Source organism: Petaurus breviceps, unplaced genomic scaffold (genome assembly GCF_028583685.1).
Source record: "Petaurus breviceps papuanus isolate PSGF00001 unplaced genomic scaffold, PetGlider_PUasm1.0 551, whole genome shotgun sequence".
NCBI classification, from domain to species: Eukaryota; Metazoa; Chordata; class Mammalia; order Diprotodontia; family Petauridae; genus Petaurus; species Petaurus breviceps.
The window spans coordinates 11249985-11266925 of record NW_027186372.1 but is presented as its reverse complement, the minus strand read 5'-3'; the positions used below and the strand labels follow the sequence as shown (position 1 = coordinate 11266925).

Sequence of the window (16941 nt, the reverse complement as noted above, 5' to 3'; positions counted from 1 at the left end):
ATCTATCTATCTATCTATCTATCTATCTATCTATCTATCTATCTATCATCTACCTACTTATCTATTCATGTTGATTAGAGGTAACTAGTCCTGAACTCAGGAAGACCTGATTTCAAATCCCAATTCCTTTTGATTTTAGTGCTTTCCCTCTGTTGTTTATTTCCTATATATGCTATGTGTAGCTTGCTTATACATAGTTGTTTGCATGTCATTTCCCCTATTAGATTGTGAGCTTCTTGAGGGCAGGGACTGTCTATTGCCTTTCTCTGTATCCCTGGCACTTAGCATGGTGCCTAACACAGAGCAGATGCTTAGTAAAAGCTTATTGACTTGACTGACTCCTCTGTGAAGTTGGGATAATGATAGCACCTGCTTCACAGGGTTGTTGTGAGGATTAAATGCAATAATATATGTAAAGAGCTTTGTGAACCTTCAACACCATGTAAATGTGAGGTATTATTATGGATAGAGCCAGAAGAGACCCTCGAGGTGACCATCTAACCCCCTCATTTTTCTGAAGAGGAAGCTGAGGGCAAGCAGCAAGTTTTAATGGAAAGAAGGTGGGATTTGGAGTCAGAGGACCTGAGTTCAATTAACAGGTCTGCTTCTCACTTTCTTATCTTTGTGACCTCAGGCAGGGCACTTACTGGGGACCTCAGTTTCCCCACTTACAAAATAAAGGGGTTAGATTAGATGTTATCTAATCCAACTTTAAATCTACAGTCCTATGCATCTTTTGTTTTAAATGTCAAATCTTTTTTTTAGTTAATTTTTAAAGTAGGCCTTTTGCATTTAGTTTCACCTACAAAGGCCTCCCAAGTAAATTATAGGTGTGAAATTTGCAAAACCGAAACCAAAAACAACACTTCACATTCAATTTCCACTCTGCTTATCTTGTTAACAGTTTCTTTGATAATTCTATTGAAAATGCATATTGAAAAAATAATAGGGGATCTTATGAATCTTAAAATATTGGAGTCCTAGAGGTGGAAAAGACCTTAGGGGCCATCTAATTTAACCACCTGCCTGATGCATACAGCACATTCCATTTTCAGACAGCTTTAATCATCAGACACTGTCCAGGGCTCTCAGAATTGTCCCCTGCTGTTCACAAGGGAAGGCATAGGCAGAAGAATTAAATGTGACTCAATGTAGCGATCCTTGCTGTTAGTGAAACAAAGAAAAAAAAGGGACGTGTTCCTTGAATCACTTATCTTACCTTTCTATATAAAGAATTGTATGTATAAGTATTTTTATTTTATATGTGTATGTGTGTGTATTTGTGTTCAGTTATCCCTTCTACATCATGATTCCACCTATTGTGATTTAGATAGATAGTGGATTGGTATAAGAAATTAAATGGCAATTTGGGGGGATTTTTGTAGAAGCTGCACCTGACACAAGGCCAGCAGATGACACAGAAAAAAAAGTTTAGAAACTCAGAAATGCAAAAAAATGTATAGCATTGTATAATATCAACCCCAATTTTACAATAATACTGTAAACACCCCGTAAAGTAAAAAGGAAAAATTCAGATTTCTCTGGTATGAAGGAAGGGCCAAAAAAATTTAACTCATTTTCCAGATCATGGGGCACCATGCTCCTAACCCCTGCAATGTGGAAGGAATAACTTTATATTCTTGGTTAGTGATGCAGGACCATGTCTTATTGGAATAGTTCATATAATGCAGGAATCATCTCACACCATCTGTATTATTTAGCAAAATATCCTTAATACCAACACCTACCCCTGAAATGGGGGCATCTCTCATGTTAATTTCATTCTTATTCCAGGTGGCTGCTTTGAAATATATCCCATCTGTTCTCCATGATGTGGAAACTGTCTTTGATGCTAAGTTACTCAGGTGAGCCCATGGTATGAATTGTCCTCAGTTCCCTGGGGAAACCAGGAGTGCTGAAGGAGGGGAAAGTCTTCTGAAGAATGCTGTGATTAGCTCACACAATGCAGGGGCACATCCCCAATAACTTTTAAAGGGGAGTATTAGCTGGGCAATGGGAACATGGCACATTTTCTTGTGCCAGGACTTGGGTAAGAAATGGAATTCTTGTGCTCACCTTGGTATGCAAAAATTACTTAGCATGAAGTGCTGCTTCTGAAGGTGGGTTGATATTCTGTTGTGTAGCTCATTACCTCCCTTTTGGAACTAAACTTTTGCCTGTGGGAGGCTCCCATTCTTTGCCTCATAAGCTGCTCACAAAGCCTTAGAGAAAACTTATATTTGTGTCTGGTCAATGAGTGAGCATGGTAGAGGTCATCAAAGCAGGGTCCCTCTCAATCTCTTTCTGCTTCACAAAATGAGTAAAGCCAATTAGCACATTATTTTAACTGTGGTAAGAAATTTGGGCTCAACATGACCTGTTCCTCGTTCTCTTAGGAGTGTTTCATAGTTTGAGTTTCCAGGGTGACAGCTTATGAAGGATAGATAACACTTGTTGGGGGAAGCTAATAAATGCAGTAATAATATAGGGTTAGGGGGTAAGGACTAGACCAGTGGTCTTATTGGTATAAGGGTCTCCCAGGTGAGGAAACTCCCTGTACTTATTCATGTTGATGCCTTTCCTACAATTGATCACCTTGTTCCCTGGTATCTGAAAGGGCTTGGTTGGTTGTTGTCCTTACTCAAAGAGCACCAAAACAACATCAATATATCAGGGTCAAATGACAGTGTCAGACTGTGACTGATATCTGGAACTAGGAGCATAATGCAAGACTTTTTTTTTTCTATTTTAAAACAATTTTAGCATCTCTGTCATCTTTAGCATCCAATCTTTAGCACCATTTAGAGAGGTGATATGGAATAATGAATGGAAAGAGCTGGGGTTGGAGTTGGAAAGGCTAGAAGTCAATTCCTTCCTCTCACACGGACTATGTGACCCTGTGCAAGTCACTTGCATTAGAGGGAGTGCTATAACTGCAGTGAGGAAGACCTATATTCAAATCTTGCCTCAAACACATATTGGCTTGACTCTGGGCAACTCACTTGTATTAAGGAGAATGCTTGACATAGAGTGAGGATGACCTGAATTCAAATCACTTCAAATTCAGATCAAATCATACACTAGCTGTTTGACAAGTCATTTAACTTCTGTCTGCCTCACCTTCCTCATCTGTGAAATGGGAATAATAATAGTGCCAACTCTTTGTGATGCTTTTGGAGTTTCCTTGGCAGAGATACTGGAGTGGTTTGCCATTTCCTTCTCCAGCTCATTTTATATATGAGGAAACTGAGGCCAACAGGGTGAAGTGACTTGCCCAGGATCACACAGCTAGTCAGTGTAAGAGGCTCAATTTGAACTCCCAAAGATGAGTCTTCTTGACTCCAGAGCCAGCCGTCTATCCATTTCACCAGCTGGCAGCCGGATTGTGCAGTGGATAGAGTGCTGGTCCTGGAGTCAGGAGGGCTTGAGTTTAAATCCAGCCTCAGACACTTAGTTGTGAAACCCTGGGTAAGTCATTTAACCCTGTTTGCTTCAGTTTCCTCATCTGCAAGAATGAGCTGGAGAAGGAAATGACAAACCATTCTAGTGTCTTTACCAAGAAAACCCCAAGAGGTCACAAATAGTTGGACACAACTGAAATGACTGCACAGCAATAACAAAAACAATACCAACTAGAGTTGTTGGGATAAAACGAGGGAGCAGTATTCTGTAAAACTTTATGAATGCTGGTACATAACCTCTCAGTGATCCTAAGTTTCAGGGATGGTGTGGAACTATATTAGTAGAGGGAAGTTTCTCATGGGGGTACTCCCTATAGCCATAAATCACAGGCCTGCTCCTCCCCCTGCAGTGCCACCCTCCCAACCCCCACTCATGATTGACATTGATTATCAAGTTGATTAAGATTTGATCTGGGGACTCTTGTTTCCTGCCTACAGCCAACTCCTCTATGAATTTTACACTTGCATCCCACCAGTCAAACTTCAAAAGCAAAAGGTCCAGTCCATGAATGAGATCGTCCGGAGCAATCTCTTCAAAAAGCAAGGTAAGGCCAGACTGTCCTTCAGAAGCAAGCTCCTCATGAAGGCTGCAGATATGCTATGGAACGATCCAGCAGCACCTGGCATTGTGGTGGATAATTAAAATGTCTCTTCCATGGTAACTCTCCAGAGATTCATAAGCATAAAGAGGAACTGACAAGGCAGAGATACCCAAACTAAATTGTTTTTTATGAGGGCTTGTGGCTTGCATTAAGCTTCCTTTTTTTTCTGCAGGAAAAGTAAAGAGGAGGGTAAGAGTTTGGAATCAATTATTTTAGATGACTCAAGTGAGTTTTATTCACAATTTCTTTTTAAAAAAATTATTATTTTGTGATTCAGTCTTGTACTTCCTCCCACTATTTGGACATATGTACAGGCATACCTCATTTTATTGGGCTTCACAAGCAATATAATTATTATTTATTAACAAATTGATAGTTTGTGACAAGCCTGCATTGAGCACGTCTATTGATGCCATTTTTCCAACAGCATATTCTCTTGTAGTGCCTCTATGTCACATTTTAGTAATTCTCAAGATATTTCTAACTTTTCCCATCAGTATTATATCTCTTATGGTGATCTGTGGTCCATGATCTGGGATGTTACTATTGTAATTGCTTTGGGGCACAATGAACCACCATATTAGGTGTTGAACTTAATTGTTAAGTATTGTGTGTGTTCTGACTGCTGCAATGGCTGACTTTTCCTCCATATCTCTCTCTTTCCTCCAGCCTCCCTATTCCTTGAGACACAACAATATTGAAGGATATTGCCTAAACTTAGTTGATAAAATAGCTGCAGGGTTTGAGACTATTGACTCTAATTTTGGGGTAGAATGCAATCAAACATCATCACATAAAACAGCTATCAAACAGTGTGACAGAGAAATCTTTTGTGAAACAATCGATTGATATGGAAAACTTCATTGTTATCTTGTTTTAAGAAATTGCCACAGACTCCCCAACCTTCAGCAGCCACCACCCAGATCAGTGAGCAGCCTTAGCATCCCTCAGTGGTTCTTTATTATCATGGTCTAGAACTGAATCCCCAATATCTCCAAGTGTATATCTGCACATATATATCAAAGAAGCAATGCGATAGATGTAATGTTAATGGGATTTAAGATCTTCCCTGCACATTAATAGGCCTTAAGGGAAGCTTGTTTAGGGAAGGCTTGCTTGTAGGAAGGTTTTCACACCTTTTGCTAATTTCTAATCAGGAGGGTTGTGGTGCCTTCTGGCTCTGAGAAGTGCATATATACTCTGAACTGATATTTTGCTTTGGGTGCTCTCTTATGAGAAGGGTCTTGTGATTTCCTGGTCGAGATTCTGAGTGGCTGTATGTTTAGAGCTCCTAGACTGCTCAAATGTAGAGGCTCTCTCCATCCAGGAATGTATGTGTTTTAATTTAATTTTTTTTTATTTTAAAATTAAATTTTATGTTTATTTTTAGTTTACATCATTTCCACAAGATTTTGAGTTACAAATTTTTCCCTGTCTTTCCCCTACCCATCACCCCAAAACAGTGATCCCACTGTATACCCCCTCCCCCAATCTGCTCTCTCCTATATCCTCCCCCATCTCCCCTTCTACTTTCCAGTAGGGCAAGATGGATCTCTATGCCCCGGTGCCTGTATATCTTACTTCTCAGTTGCATGTAAAAAAAAATTATATATGTTTTAAACATTTGATTTTAAAACTTTGAATTCCAGATTCTTTCCCTTCCTCCCTCATCACCCACTCTTATTGGGAAGATAGGCAATTCAATATAGCTTGTACATGGTTGTACATGTGTAGCTACGCAAAACATTTCTATAGTGGTTATATTGTGAAAGACTCACTATATTTCCCTCCATCCTATCCCACCCTTTCACTTGTTCTATTCTCTACTTTGACCCTGTCCCTTTCCAAAAGTGTGTGCTTCTAACTTCCTTCCCCCCAACCTGCCCTCCCCTCCATCATCTCCCTCTCATCACCTTCCCCCCTACTCTCCTGTAGGGTGAGATACCCTATTTAGTGTGTATGTCATTCCCTCCCTAAGCCAAATTCAATGATAGTAAGGTTGGCCCATTCCCTTTTGCCTTCCTGTTCTTCCCCTTCATTGTAACAGTTTTCCCTTACCTCTTCTATATGAGATAATTTACCCCATTCTGTCTCTCCCCATCTCCTCTCATTATATTCCTCTCTCACTTCACAATTTCACCTTTTAAGTATTATCCTTTCCTATTCAATTGATTCTGTGCCCTCTGTCTATGTATACTTGTACACATGTATACATACACTCACATATGGATTCATATGCCCATATACCCTCCTATATAGACATATATATGTATATATATATACACATACACACACATTTATATTCCCTTCAACTATTCTCATACTGAGAAATGTTTCATAAATTACAATTATCGTTTTTCCATGTAGGAATATAAATAGTTCAACTCTGATAAGTTCATTATGATTTCTTTTCCCTGTTTACTTTCTCATGTTTCTTGTATCTGAGTGTCAGATTTTCTATACAACTCTGGTTTTTTCATCAAGAGTGCTTGAAAGTCCTCTATTTCATTGAACGATCATATTTTCCCCTGAAAAAGGATACTCAGTTTTGCTGGGTAGGTGATTCGTGGTTTTAATCCCAGCTCCTTTGACCTCCAGAAGATCATATCCAAACCCTTCAATCTCTCAATGTAGAAGCTGCCAGGTCTTGTGTTATCCTGATTGTATTTCCACAATATTCAAATAGTTTCTTCTTGGCTGCTTGTAATATTTTCTCCTTGATCTGGGAACTCTAGAACCTGGCTATAATATTCCTAGGAGTTTTATTTTTGGGATCTTTTTCAGGAGGTGATTGGTGGATTTTTTTCAATTCTTTCAATTCTAACTTGCCCTTTGGTTCTAAAGCATCAGGGCAATTTTCCTCAAGAATTTGTTGAAGGATGATTTCTAGGTTCTTTTTTTGATCATGGCTTTTAAGTAGTCTAATAATTTTTAAATTATCTCTCCTGGATCTATTTTCCAGGTCAGTGGTTTTCCCAAGGAGATATTTCACATTGCCTTCTATTTTTTCATTTGTTTGGATCTGTTTAATAGTATCTTGACTTCTCATGAAGTCATTAGCTTCCATTTCCTCCAATCTAATTCTGAAGGAATGATTCTCTTCAGTGAGCTTTTGAGATTCTTTTTCCATTTGGCAAATTCAGCTTTTTCAGGCATTCTTCTCCTCATTGGCTTTTTGAGCCTCTTTTGCCATTTGGGTTAGTCTATTTTTTAAGGTGTTATTTTCTCCAGTCAGGTTGTTGACTCTCTTTTCATGATTTTCTTGCATCATTCTCATCTCTTCCCAATTTTTCCTCCACTCCTCTTATTTGGTTTTCAAAATACTTCTTAAGCTCCTCTATGGCCTATAAGCAGTTCTCATTTTTCTTAGAAGCTTTTGGTGCAGGAGTTCTGACTTTGTTGTTTTCCTTCTGTTACATGCTTTGATCCTTTTTGTCCCCCCAAAAAGAATCCAAAGTCGGATTGCTGTGCTTGTTTTACTTCCTTTGCTTGCTCATGTTGCCACTCAATTACGCCACAGTAGAACTCTGATTTCAGAGAGGAGAGCTTTGTCCCAAATTACTGGGGTTTTCACAGCTGCCAGAGCTATTAGTTGGCTGCCCTCTCTGAAGCCTCCACAAGCTCTGGTTCACTGGTCACACACCCTAGGACCTCCATCGTAGACAGCAATCCAGATCCAAGCAGGTTAAAGCAAGAGCAATTACCTCTCAGAATGGTTGCTTGGTCCCCCTACAATCTGTAGGCCAAGAGTGCTGAAGTAGCCATGTGGCTGTGGCCACTGTGCCTCAGCCATTTCTCCCATCAGGGGGCAGAGGCCAGACCACACTCCCGGACTCCCTCTTCCCAAAGTCTACACTGACCTTTCACTTTGTCTTTGGCATTTATAGGTTGATAATTCTGGAAATCACCATAGCTGATGGTGATCTACTCTCCTGAAGTCCATCCAGATGGTGGCTAGTCAGGGCCACCCTGAGGCTAAAACCTCTGTCTCAGATGGGGCTGGGCTCTGCTCCCAGCAGACTGCAATGAACCCTTTCTGTCCACCTGCCAGGCTGTCTTCAGCAGGAGATTTGTTTCTCTCTGTCACTTTGTGGGTTCTGTAGCCCTAGAGTTTGTTTAGAGTTATTTTTTATAGGTATTTGAGGTGGTTATGGGGGGAACACAGGGAGTTTTCCTGCTTCTACACGGCCACCTTGGCTTCCCCCTGCCCCTTTCCCAGGGATATATGTAAAATGTATAGTCGATTCTGGCAGTCTGTTGGTCTCTGTTTCTCTGCTTGTATATTCTCTGTTTGAATTTTCTTTAAAGTTGAGGGTGCTGACTTTTTCTCTGAACTAGTGAATGTGATTAAAAAAGATTGTTGACTCCTTAAACAACTATCTTTCCTAGTAAAGCAAATCTAAGAACTGTGCTAGCAATCATCCTGGGTATGCCAGTGTGGTTGCCTCTATAGTAGAGTGGAAAGGGAACTGGCCATGGAGTAGGAGGATAAGGGTTTGAATCTCATTTCTGATACTTATGATGCTACTACCTTCCCTCCCCCACTTCTGCTTTCTAGCTCCCCTTCATGTGCTATCTTCCCCCTTTAGAATGTTATCTCCTTGAAGGCACAGCTTGTCTTGCTTCCTTGGATGTATTTGTACACTTAGCACTTGTAGAGGGACCTGCATAGAGTATGTGCCGAATAAATGTTTTATTTTGCTGTCTGTCTATTCAATACCTATAGGATCTTGGTCAAATCACAATCTGCCCAATCCTCATTTGCTCATCTGTAAAGTGAGAGAGTTGGACTGGGAGCCCCTCTAGGCTCTGAGGTCTCTGCTAGCTTTAGAGCTTCATTATTTTTTATAATATTATTTCAATATAATTGATTTCCTTTGTAATCTCATATATTTTAAAACATCATTCTGCAAAAGTGTCCATAGGCTTCACCAGACTGTCAAATGGGTCCATGATGCCAAGTCAAATGGAATCAACAAGCATTTATTAAACATCTATTATGTGTCAGGTTTTGTGGAGACAATGAAAGGCAAAAACAGTCACCCCTCTCAAAGAATTAATATCCTAATTCATAGTTCCTCAACAGCTGTGATTCTCTGACAAAATTTTGTTTAAATGGAGGAAGAAACGATAATAATTGGCATTTATATAGCACCTTATGTTTTGCAAAGCCCTTTACATACATTATTCTATTTGCCCTCATTTCGTTCATTTCATTAATGATGCCCAAGAAAGAGTTTAGATTGGGTTTGGATGTAAGGTGAATTAGAGGGATAGAAATACCACATCCTCCAAATCTCTTTCCTAGTGTTCCTTTATCAACCTTGGACACTCAGAATACATTAATTCTTTTTACAAAAGAATGGGACTGGGGTTTGAGTGCCACAAACTTTTTAGTCCTAGCCCTAGTAACCTGAAATCTCCCGATCATATTGCCACGGCTAGGTAGGTGATGATAAATCAGGTGTCTGCACCTGGAAATAGTCTTTCTCTCACCTCTGAAATTTTTGAGCTCTCCTCTCTCTCTTGGTGGTGGCAAGGAAAAGGGGACTGAAGAATCTGAGGAGCAGATAAGAAGTCTGGGGTGTAGAGAACCATGGGCCATTCCTCCCCTAATTCTCATTTTGTCAAATAGTAAAGTAGGTATCTTTCCCCAGGACTCTTGTTATATATATATAATGTGCCTAGTTAATCACAGAAATATGTGGGACTATCACCTGTGAAGTGTTATTTTGGGAGTGGGCCCTGATTAACATTGCGCATCCAAAATTGCTATTTCGATTCCATTCCTAGAGTTTAAGGGTCCAGGGAGACTGAGAAAAGGACAGTATTTTTGCTTCTAGTTTTAATATTCATGCAGGTAATTTCCAGATTGCTTATGCAGGTGTGGAACAGATTCATTCAAATGCATATGTATGGCCAAGGCTTCTGTGGTTTTGTGTATGTGATGATTAGGATGTAATCCTATTAAGTCTCGGTAACAGAGAAAAGGGAGTGGGACATCTCAGAGGCATTCTTAAAGTGAGATACTTGACTTTCTTAGTCAAGCTGAGTGAGTGGCTTAACTCGGACACTTTAGAACATTCCTGCCCCTTTTTATCCTGGCTGGACCTTGTACTACTTACTGACTGTCATCTCCCCCATATTTTAGGCGATGAGTTGGTTAGAAATGAATTCAGTCATGTCCTAGGCACAGACAAGGACAACTCTCACTACATATGGTGTTGAGGAGGGCTGCAGAGAGCAAGACCGGCTTGGCTCCTCTCATTATATAGAACTGCCATAATCGTCATGGGTCCAGGCTTAAGCATCAAGGACAGATGGAAAGCTGGCATCTTCGTGGAATTGACATGCTGTGTCAATTCTAAGCTTGTAGAACTTTTACTAATTCTGTCACTAGGGCCACATCCCCTGGGCTGGGGAGAACCAAATGGAGACTATGAGAATTTTAGGACAGGTGGTCAGTGACTCCTCAGCAGTCCTGGTTTATTCCTGAGTTTTAAATACAGCAAAACTTCAGTCATATTAATTTTAGAGGAGGCAAGTTTGTATTAGGAAATAGCCCAAATTAGAAAGTACTGTATTTTAAAGGGGAAAAAAAGCCATTTTTATTCTTTTCAAGTACATATCTCAACTAAAGTAGGCTGCCCAAGTATTGCCAAGTAGAGATCCTTAGGGAACCTGCTTTAATGAATAAATAATTTGTAATTAGCTTAGCCATTGTCTCTATGTAAATAGGGTTTCTAAAGTGGTTAGAAACAATTTGTTCCCTTAAGTAACCACCTTGGACTCTTCTTTGCTTATTTATTTGGAGACACAGAGATAAACATTAGCTCTGCTGGTATCTTTCTGGACTATCTTAAATGCTGAATTAGTGAAGTCTGAATTAATGAGGGCAGCTAGGTGGTTCAATGAATAGAGTGTCAGTCTTGAAGTCAGGCTTGAGTTCAAATCTAGCGTCAGACATTAATTACCTGGAAGACCCTCGGCAAGTCACTTAAATCTGTTTGCCTCAGTTTCCTCATTTATAAAATGAGCTAGAGAAAGAAATGGCAAACCACTCTAGTATCTTTGCTGAGAATACCCCAGGTGGGATCACAAGAAGTCAGATGAGAATCAGAAATGACTGAACAACAGCAATTAATTAATGAGACTTCACAATGTCCATATTTCTAAAAATATGTCTCTTTAAATGATCAAACCAGATGAGCATGGAGGTGTGGTGGTATGTGCTCATTATACCAGCTCCCAGAGAGGATGAGGCGATCCCTTGAACTCAAAAATTCTGAGCTACAGTGGGCTAAGCCCATTAGGTATCCACACTAATATCAGAACTACCATAGTGTCATTGGGAACTGAAGCCAACTGGTTGCCTAAAGAGGGTGCAAACCAACCCAGACTGGAAATAGAGCCAGTCAAAGCTCCCATGTGGATCACTAGTGCAATCAGCTCATAAGTAGCTCTTGCACTTCCAGCCTGGGAGAGATCTGGACTCAATCTTTAATTTTTTTTTAATAAAGAAAGGAGGTGGATTCTCTAGCTCTCACCTTTGCTACTGCAGGGCATCACCAAAGTTCATTCTGTTCTGTTTTCAGTGGTCTAGTACAGAAGTTCCCAAACTGCCTCCTTTAAAAATAAATTACTCAGTGCTGCCCCATCTATCTTTTATTAACCCTTTAATTTGCATCATTTCAAAAATATCAAAAATATTTTTAAATGACACATCTTAAATTTAATAATTTGTTGTAAATTTGTGGGAGTTTTTCATGCATTGAAATTTTGATGACAATATTGCATCATTACACGTACGTATTCCTACAGATGCCTGCTGGACTTCCAATAATACACAACATGCTCTCCTGTAAACTTGTTAAGACTTGTTGGTAGATTTGATCACTGATTGGTTATAAGTTGCATTTTGTGTCTTTATTTAGAAAATAATGTAATTATTATCACTAACTCTGTTATACAATAAATGAAACATGTATGAATGGTTAATCAAAATTTTCTTCTCTTCTTTCCTTATGTTTCTACTACCTGCTTATTTTTATTCAACACCCCTCAATTGCATCCAAGGCTATTACTGCCCCCCCATCATTCCAGCACCCCCTGGGGTGGTATCACTCACTTTGGGAACCTGTAGTACTTATCAGAGCCCTCAAATATTCATGGTGTTTAACACATAGTTCTCTAACTGAAGAGGTGCAAAATGCCTGGAGTATTTCTCCTTCCCATTGGCTTATACTCTATGCTGTGAATCAATCACACCTATCTGAGTTGAACAGAGAGTCCTGTGGGTTTTTAAACACTTTTGTGAATTGTGAGACCCATACTTGTGGCTAGCTTCAGTAAGCTCCCATAGTCTATTCTTTCTAGTGCCTTGGGCTTTCTTTTTTCATCCTTTGATGTCTCACTATGTTTTTTTAAAGATTGCTCTCATCTTCTCCATTGTCTCCAGTCCTGACAACTATGCAGCTGGATAAACTTTTTTGGGTTTACTAATAGCAACAGTCTAGCTAGGGACTCAGACACATGAGATTTGGAAAGTGGAAGGGCTTGGGTTACATGTTTTCCATTTTTATGGTTTATGACACTATGACTTGTCATTTATATGTTTTTCATTTTGTGAATCTGCTCTGACCTTTGATTCCTTTCCATCTTGAGAATTTTTCTTTTCTTTTTAATTAATTCGTTTGTTTCCTTTTAGTTTACAGGATTCAATTCCACAATTCCTTGAGTTTCACCTTTTGTCCCCCTTCCTCTCCTCCCCCCCCCCATGGCGGCATATAATCAAGTATAGGATCTGTAAATACTTTCATATTATACATTAGTCAGGTTATAAAGACAGATTGTATCAGATGGAATGAAAAATGGTAAAAAGGACATAAAACCAAACAAGAAAAGGAAAAAGATCAGGTATTTTGCTTCCATCGGGATATAAACTCAGTTCTTTCTAGTTCTTTCTCTGGATGCACACATTTCTCTCCATTATGAGTCTTTTGGAATTGACTCATATCACTGCATTGCTGAGAAGAGTCCAGTCTATCAAGGTTGGTCATCACACATATGTTGTGTCTGTAATTGTGTACAAATTTCCCCTGGTTCTACTTTTCTCACTCAGCATCAGTTCGTATAAGCCTCTCCAGGTAAATATGAAGACCGTCTGCTTCTCGTTTCTTATAGCACAATAGTATTCCATAACATGCATATACTACAACTTGTTCAACCATTCCCCAATTGATGGGCACCACCTTAATTTCCAATTCTTTGCCACCACAAAAAGAGCTGCTATAAACATTTTTGTACATATGGGTCTTCCTCCCACTTCTATGATCTCTTTGGGATGTAACCCTAGAAGTGGTATTGCTGGGTCAAAGGATATGAAAGTATGTATAGCCCTTTGAGCATAATTGCAGATTGCTCTCCAGAAAGGCTGGATCAGTTCACAACTCCACCAGCAATGCATTAGTGTTCCAATTTGCCCACATCCTCTCCAGCATTTGTCATTTTCCTGTTTTGTCATCTTAGCCAATCTGACTGGTGAGATGTGGTATCTCAGAGTTGTTTTGATTTGCATTTCTCTGATCAATAGTGATTTAGAGCATTTCTTCATGTGCTTATAGATATCTTTAATTTCTTTCTCTGAAAATTGCCTGTTCATATCCTTTGACCATTTATCAACTGGGGAATGACTTGTATTCTTATAAATTTGACTCAATTCTCTGTATATTTTAGAAATGAGTCCTTTGTCAGAGACATAGGTTGTAAAGATTCTTTCCCAATTTCCCACCTCCCTCTTAATCTTGGTTACATTGGCTTTGTTTATACAGAAGCTTTTCAATTTCATGTAGTCAAAATTTTCCATTTTCCATTTTATAATGTTCTCTAATTCTTGTTTAGTCATAAAGTCTTTCCCTCTCCACAAATCTGACAGGTAAACTATTCCTTGTTTTATGAGACTGCTTACAGCGTCAATCTTTATACCTAGATCATGCACCCATTTAGACTTGATTTTGGCATATGGTGTTAGATAATGGCCTATGCCCGGTTTCTGCCATAGTATATTCCAGTTTTCCCAGCAGTTTTTGTCAAATAGTGAGTTCTTATCCCAAAAAACCAGGGTCTTGGGGTTTATCAAACAATAGATTACTATAGTCGTTAACTTCTGAATCTCATGTGCCTAATCTATTCCATTGATCTACTCCTCTATTCCTCAGCCAGTACCAAGTAGTTTTGATGACTGCTGCTTTATAATACAGATTGAAATCTGGTATAGCTAGTCCACCTTCCCTATCATTTCTTTTCATTAATTCCCTTGATATTCTGGACCATTTATTCTTCCAAATGAATTTTGTTACTATTTTTTCTAGCTCTATAAAGTAGTTTTTTGGTAAATTAATTGGTATGGCACTAAATATATAATTTAATTTAGGTAAAATTGTCATTTTTATTATATTAGCTTGACCCAGCCACGAGCAATTGATATTTTTCCAATTAGTTAGATCTGACTTTATTTGTGTGAAACGTGTTTTGTAGTTGTGGTCATATAAGTCCTGGGTTTGTTTTGGCAGGTAGGTTCCCAAATATTTTATAATGTCTACAGTAACTTTCAATGGGATTTCTCTTTCTATCTCTTGCTGTTGAATTTCATTGGAAATATATAGGAATGCCGATGATTTGTGTGGGTTTATTTTATATCCTGCAACTTTGCCAAATTTATTTATTGTCTCAAGTAGTTTTTCACTTGATTCTCTAGGATTCTCGAAGCATATCATCATATCATCTGCAAAGAGTGATAGCTTGGTCTCTTCTTTGCTAATTTGATTCCTTTGATTTCTTTTTCTTCTCTAATTGCTACTGCTAACATTTCTAGTACCAGATTGAATAAGAGGGGTGATAGTGGACACCCTTGTTTCACCCCTGATCTTATGTGAAATGCTTCTAGCTTCTCCCCATTACATATAATACTTGCTGATGGCTTTAAATAGATGCTACCTATTATTTTAAGGAAGGCTCCATTTATTCCTATACATTCTAATGTTTTTAATAGGAATGGATGTTGTAATTTGCCAAAAGCCTTTTCTACATCTATTGAGATAATCATGTGGTTTCTGCTAGTTTTATTGTTGATATGATCAATTATACTCATGGTTTTCCTAATATTAAGCCATCCTTGTATTCCTGGAATAAATCCTACCTGATCAAAGTGTATTATTCTTGAGATAAATTGCTGTAGTCTTTTTTGCTAATATTTTATTTAAAAATTTTGCATCTATATTCATGAGGGAGATTGGTCTATAATTTTCTTTCTCTGTTTTATCTTTTCCTGATTTAGGTATCAGTACCATATTTGTGTCATAAAAAGAATTTGGTAGGACTCCTTCACTAATTTTCCCAAATAGTTTGTAGAGTATTGGAATCACTTGTTCTTTAAATGTTTGATAGAATTCACTAGTAAATCCATCTGGCTCTGGAGATTTTTTCCCTAGGGAGTTGACTGATGGCTTGTTCAATTCCTTTTTCTGAGATGGGGTTATTTAAGTAATTTAATTCCTCTTCAGTTAATCTGGGCAACTTGTATTTTTGTAAATATTCATCCATTTCCCTAAGGTTGTCAAATTTTTGTACATATAACTGGGAAAAATAATTCCTAATTATTCTTTTGATTTCCTCTTCATTGGAGGTGGATTCACCCTTTTTATTTTTGATACTCATAATTTGGTTTTCTTCTTTCTTTTTTTATCATATTGACTAAGGGTCTATCAATTTTGTTGGTTTTTTTCATAAAATCAGCTCTTAGTTTTATTTATTAATTCAATAGTTTTCTTAATTTCAATTTTATTAATCTCTCCTTTGGTTTTCAATATTTCTAATTTAGTATATAATTGGGGATTTTGAATTTGTTCTTTTTCTAGGTTTTTCAATTGCATGCCCAATTTGTTGAGCTCCCTTTTCTCTAATTTAAAGGATATAAAACTTCCCCTAAGAACTGCCTTTAATGTATCCCACAGATTTTGGTATGTTCTCTCATTATTATCATTCTCTTGAATGAAATTACTGATTGTTTCTATAATTTCTTGTTTGACCCACTAATTCTTTAGGATTAAATTTTTTTTAAATATCCAATTAGTTTTTAGTCTGTCTTTCCAGGGCCATTTATTGCATATTATTTTTATTTCATCGTTATCTGAAAAGGATGCATTTAATATTTTTGCCTTACTGCATAGAATTGTGAGGTTTTTATGCCCTAGAACGTGGTCAGTTTTTGAGTATGTGCCATGAACCGCTGAGAAGAAAGTATATTCCTTTTTATCCCCATTCAGTTTTCTCCAGAGATCTATCATACCTATCCTCTCTAAAATCCTGTTCACCTCTTTAACTTCTTTCTTGTTTATTTTGAGGTTAGATTTATCAAGTTCAGAGAGGGGGAGATTAATGTCTCCTACTAGTATAGTTTTGCTATCTATTTCTTCCTCTAATTCCTTTACCTTCTCCTCTAGGAATTTGGATGCTAAACCACTTGGTTCATATATGTTAAGTAATGATATTGCTTCATTCTCGATGGTGCCTTTTAACAGGATATAATTTCCTTCCTTATCTCTTTTAATTAGGTCAATTTTTGCTTTTGCTTTATCTGAGATAAGGATTGCTACCCCTGCTTTTTTTTACTTTAGCTGAGGCATGATAAATTTTACTTCAGCCTTTTACCTTTACCCTGTGTGTATCCCTCTGTTTTAGATGTGTTTCTTGTAAACAGCATATTGTAGGATTATGATTTCTAATCCATTCTTCTATCTGTCTCTGTTTTATGGGAGAGTTCATTCCATTCACATTTACAGTTATGATTGTTATCTGTTTCTTTCCCTCCCTCCTCTTCC

General features: G+C 38.2%; 1 protein-coding gene across 1 annotated transcript in view; it reads left to right on the top strand.

Moving 5' to 3' along the window:
• Window positions 1-16941, top strand: part of DOCK2 (dedicator of cytokinesis 2) — a 500381-nt gene that overhangs the window by 129406 nt on the left and 354034 nt on the right. Inside the window, exons 24-25 of the mRNA XM_069102392.1 lie at window positions 1795-1865; window positions 3900-4006. Of these exons, the coding sequence (XP_068958493.1) occupies window positions 1795-1865; window positions 3900-4006 (178 nt within the window). The remainder of the gene's footprint in view (window positions 1-1794; window positions 1866-3899; window positions 4007-16941) is intronic.